We start from the raw sequence: 4604 nt of genomic DNA, 5'->3' as shown, positions 1-4604 counted from the left end.
ACCCTCAATTCTTTTCAATCCAAGTCCATATTTTATTCTTTAGCCCTTGCTTCAAAAAATATATTCAATTTAAATCCAATAATTACGAAACATCCCTCAGCCTTCAAAATTCTTGACAAAATAAATCCTCGAATTACACTTTTAACCCAAAAAAGTCTAAATTATATCATTTAACTCCCCGAAACCAACACCCTGCTAAATATTAAGGATTTAGGGTTACAATAAAATAATATGATTTACATCTTGGATTTAAGGGTTTATTAATTATTTACTTGTTTAATTAAAATTCAACAGAATGTTACATTCTTAATCACACCCTATGAGATTCTGAATAAAAGAAAATCTTACGTTAAGTTCTTTCATGTCTTTAGTTCCATGTGTTTTATATTTAATTCCAAAGAGCAAAGGAACAAATTCGACATGAAAGCAGACGAAAGAATATTTTTAGGGTACTCTCTTACTTCGAAGGCATATAGGCTTCTGAACATGAAATCGAAAAAGATCGAGGAAACCTATTATGTCACTTTTGACGATAATTATCTAAAGAAGTATCAGAATGTTGATTGTCCATCAAAAGAAATCTTTTTATCAACTCCATCTCAGAAGATTCCTCTGATGAACTTGTATGAGCAATTCATTAATTTTTTTCACGAGCTAGAAAAGATCATTTCTACGGAATCAAAGGCTTCGGATAATAAGGAGGATGAATTGCTAAAAATCATTGATGATGCCGCCAAAGATCTTGAAACAGAGCCACCAGTTCCGAAGGCTTCTGAAAATCCACCTCAGTCACAACATGATTATCCATTCCAAGGAGAGGGTTCTACTTCAATCTCCGTAACCGATACATTTGTTTAGGAAGAGAATTCAGAACCAGCAGTTAACTCTGATAATTCAACTTTGACTATAGAATCCCATGCAGATTTCCAGGGAGAGGATCTGACTCCGAATGATGATTCTGATGTACAATCGGAATTTGAGGATGTTATTCCGAAAATAAATCTAGCATATGATCAAAACTATCCACCCATGATAAAGTGGACCAAAGATCATCCAAAAAGTCAGGTTATTGGAGATTCATCTTCAGGCTTTCTTACTGGAGCTCAACAAAAGGCAAACAAGATGCATTAGTCTCCAAAATGGAATTTTGCATGTTTAATTCCTCTATTTCCAAGATAGAGCAAAAAATTGTGAAGATTGCTCTTTATCATTCAGACTGGGCGCAAGGTATGCAGGAAGAACTCCATGAATTTGAGCATAACAAAGTATGGAGGTTGATTCCAACTCCGAAGGATGCATCTGTGGTAGGATTAAATGGGTATTACGGAATAAGATTGACAAGGAAGGCAATGTGATTCGAAACAAGGCTCGAGTGGTAGTTAAATGGTATTTTCAAGAGGAAGTTACAGACTATGAAGAAACATATTACATTGAGATATCAATTCATTAAGGATCACGTTGAATATGGAAACGTTGAAGTACACTTTGTAAGATCCTCTGATCAATTGGAAGAAATTTTCATGAAAGCCTTGTTAGATCCTACATTTAATCATGTCTTACAAGGCTTAGGAATGATCGAAGCAGATTCAGTTCTGAAATCCCTCTTGTAATCATAAATTACTTTTCACATTCCGACTGATTCCGAGATTCGAAAACATTCGGAATCTACGATTCATCAGGTTTTCATACTGAATTGTATCCTTTGTACACTAAATGCCTTCCAATTGATTCCGAGCTTCTGAATGGTTCGGAAGATACTGTTAATTTATGTTTATGAATTTTAATTTCTATTTTTATTTCTTTTTCAGAAAATCCAAAATTCACAAAAATATTTTTCTTATTTCTATTTTATCTTTTTTAGAAAATCAAAAACTACAAAAATATTTTTCTTTATTTTGCGTGTGTAATTTCATAATACGTTCTTGTTTCAGGTACACTTTTTGTGAACATCCATTCAGAACGATGGGGCAGGTATAAATTTTGAATCTTTGTACTAGCTAAGTGTCCCTAGAAGCATGTTGTTGCATGTTGACCCAAGCCTCTGAATGAAACTTTCATTCCGATCGTTTCTCCACATTCATGCTAATAATTCACACAAGTCATTGAGCTACCTTACTCTTCTTACAATGAGTTAAGAGTTGACTACTTAGTCATTAATTTATAGCAGAGGTACACCTTCTTTGGAACCACCTTACTATTTCTTCATCACCTTCACATTCACAAATCGTAACCCTTGAGACTCTCAACATTACCACTGAGGTTTATGGATACACAACATCTATGTTCATGATCTTGAAATCATTATTACCATGATTTAAGTGAAACCCAAAATCTAAAACCTATTTCTAAATTGACGGTGACCAATTAATATGTTCAAGATTTTTTCACCAATGAATTGACGATTAAAACCTACATGGTTTGTACATTTTACAGTTTAAAATCTCATTTTTTTATTTTATTTTGAGTGATCTTTATGAAAAGTTCTCGACCCAAGACTTTTCTTCCGAAAAGATCTAGTTTTTATTTTTCTTGAGATTTCACTAATATCTAGTCAATTAAAAGATATTCCAACTTTACCTGTTTTAATGGCTACAATGGTCATACAAGAACTTAATTCGGATTTTCGAACTTATGTTGAGTTTCAGAATTCAATTGGAACATCACCCACCCATATAGGCCTATGAAAAGAAGTCTTTCATTATTTCTTAATAAATAGATGATCGTAATTCAACGGGATACCACACAAGCATTTCCGAATCTCTCTTGATTCATAAGGAAGAGATCATTTCCTGCGATCCATTTCCTTTTGTGTCAATTTCAAATTGACATCACAAATATCCTACAAAAATAATTTGCATCATTTCTTTTTCTTTAGCACACTCTTGCACAAAAATCTTTATGATTTTTCACTATTTTCATCGAATCCATGTTAGTTATTGTTCTTCAGAATTATTCCAAAAATCAGTGAAAGGGAGTGACTTCTTATTCCGAAATGTCAAAGCAGACGATGCAGTTTCTTGGGGATAAGGATTCAAAATTTGGGCACGTCATTTTTAAATTCCTGACATCACGCATGTCAGTTACACGTTGACTGATGCATGATGACCTATTACGCTTTACCAGGCTACTTTTCAGGGATAATATACCGTCAAACACCAATTTTCTCTCACCTATCAAGACGTATATAAGGGTAAATACGGTTGCTTTTCTATCATGATCACAAAAACTCTTATAGCAAAATCCTTTTCTCTATCTACTCACTGTTCATTTTCTTCAACTGCAACTATGGTCAAATCGTCTGAAGCTGCATCCTTTGCTGACCAATCGACCTCTGTGGTTGTGCTGAATGTGAAACCTGGTTAGAACTTAATCCTCGATCTCACTGCCTCACGCTACAAAGAAGTCTTACGACGAATGATTGAGTGTTTGCGTTTCTCGCCACTGGCTCAAGCCTTGACCATGGCAGAATCCATTCCTCTCATTTATCTTTCCAGGGCATATTCGTCTGCCACTTACGTTCTTGTTGGTGATGAAATTAACTTTGAGGTTAGTTCTTGAAAGACCTCCAACGACAAATCTCGAGTTTTTAGAATTCTAGGGTTTTATTCCACCAAGAGGCTTGTCGATCCAGATTTGATTTCCTCCATTGATCTTATCCACACATTTTATCAAATGGGATACAATAGGGATCTTTCACTGCTGTCAAAGTTCAAGAAGACTTGTTTACCTCCAGTGCGGAATGACCTCTTTACAATGTTGTTTAAGAGCCTTTCTGAAAGGGTTGCTAGCTCTAACAATGTGAGTAGGTTATTTATACCATTATCTTTGGTCTTTATAATGACATCAGGTTAGATAATGGATAGATTCTCTGGATGCAACTCATTCAGAGCACATCTTCATCTACTCGCAACTTTGAAATTTCTCGTGCTCATTTTTGGCTGTTAATCATCCATAGAGCCTTAGTACACTTCAATATTCCTTTTTGAGGATGATGTTGTGGTCATTGCAATTCCTATTCTATAGACATCATCATTCATGATGTCGGGTCTTCTCAAGTTTACTTTTTTTGGATCGATTCCAGAAGTGATGCTCAAGAAGGTTCTTAAGGACAATGTGAAGTGAATGAATACTAGAAACTACCTCCATCAGGTCGTCGCCCTATGTATGAAGACCCTTCACGTAAGAGACATTCTTGAACACATACGAATTTTAGTTGATAGATCCATATCCCTTTGTAGCTCCCTTGCCATTATCTCCATATGTAACAGTTGGACCATCCTTCTTTATGAAATCTTCTAGAAGAGACTTAAATCTGATCGTATGTCTTGTGCAACCGCTATCTAAATACCAAATATGTTCTTTACCTTGAAACTAAAATATACAATAAGCCCAGAAACAAAACAAATACACACAATATACATTGGCCTACATTGAAATGGGTCACTCAAGAAAATATATTATAACAATCATCAGGGAGACAGTTCAACGAGTTTCCCATTTTGATCCACATATCATTGCGAGTCATAATGTTGTCAGTGCGAGTGGAGTTCCTTTCAAAAGTCCATTTGCTGACTCTATGAGAGGCATCACCGCATCGATAACAA

At 35.1% G+C, this 4604-nt stretch overlaps 1 protein-coding gene across 1 annotated transcript; it reads left to right on the top strand.

Moving 5' to 3' along the window:
- The first annotated feature begins 420 nt into the window (after window positions 1-420).
- Window positions 421-1355, top strand: LOC145046850 (uncharacterized). The gene is made up of 3 exons (XM_078995109.1): window positions 421-820; window positions 923-1113; window positions 1176-1355. The coding sequence occupies exons 1-3, from the start codon at window positions 421-423 to the stop codon at window positions 1353-1355; spliced, it is 771 nt and encodes a 256-aa protein (XP_078851235.1).
- Window positions 1356-4604: the final 3249 nt, after the last annotated feature.

This window comes from Lactuca saligna, chromosome 5, assembly GCF_052625555.1.
Source record: "Lactuca saligna cultivar CGN05327 chromosome 5, ASM5262555v1, whole genome shotgun sequence".
NCBI lineage: Eukaryota > Viridiplantae > Streptophyta > Magnoliopsida > Asterales > Asteraceae > Lactuca > Lactuca saligna.
This window is presented reverse-complemented; position numbering and strand designations above follow the sequence as displayed.

Coding starts and splice junctions, on each gene's coding strand:
- LOC145046850 (XM_078995109.1), top strand. CDS start 421: ATGAAAGCAGACGAAAGAATATTTTTAGGGTACTCTCTTACTTCGAAG. Junction 821..922: donor TTATCCATTCCAAGGAGAGG/GTTCTACTTCAA, acceptor AATCCCATGCAG/ATTTCCAGGGAGAGGATCTG. Junction 1,114..1,175: donor TTACTGGAGCTCAACAAAAG/GCAAACAAGATG, acceptor TCTATTTCCAAG/ATAGAGCAAAAAATTGTGAA.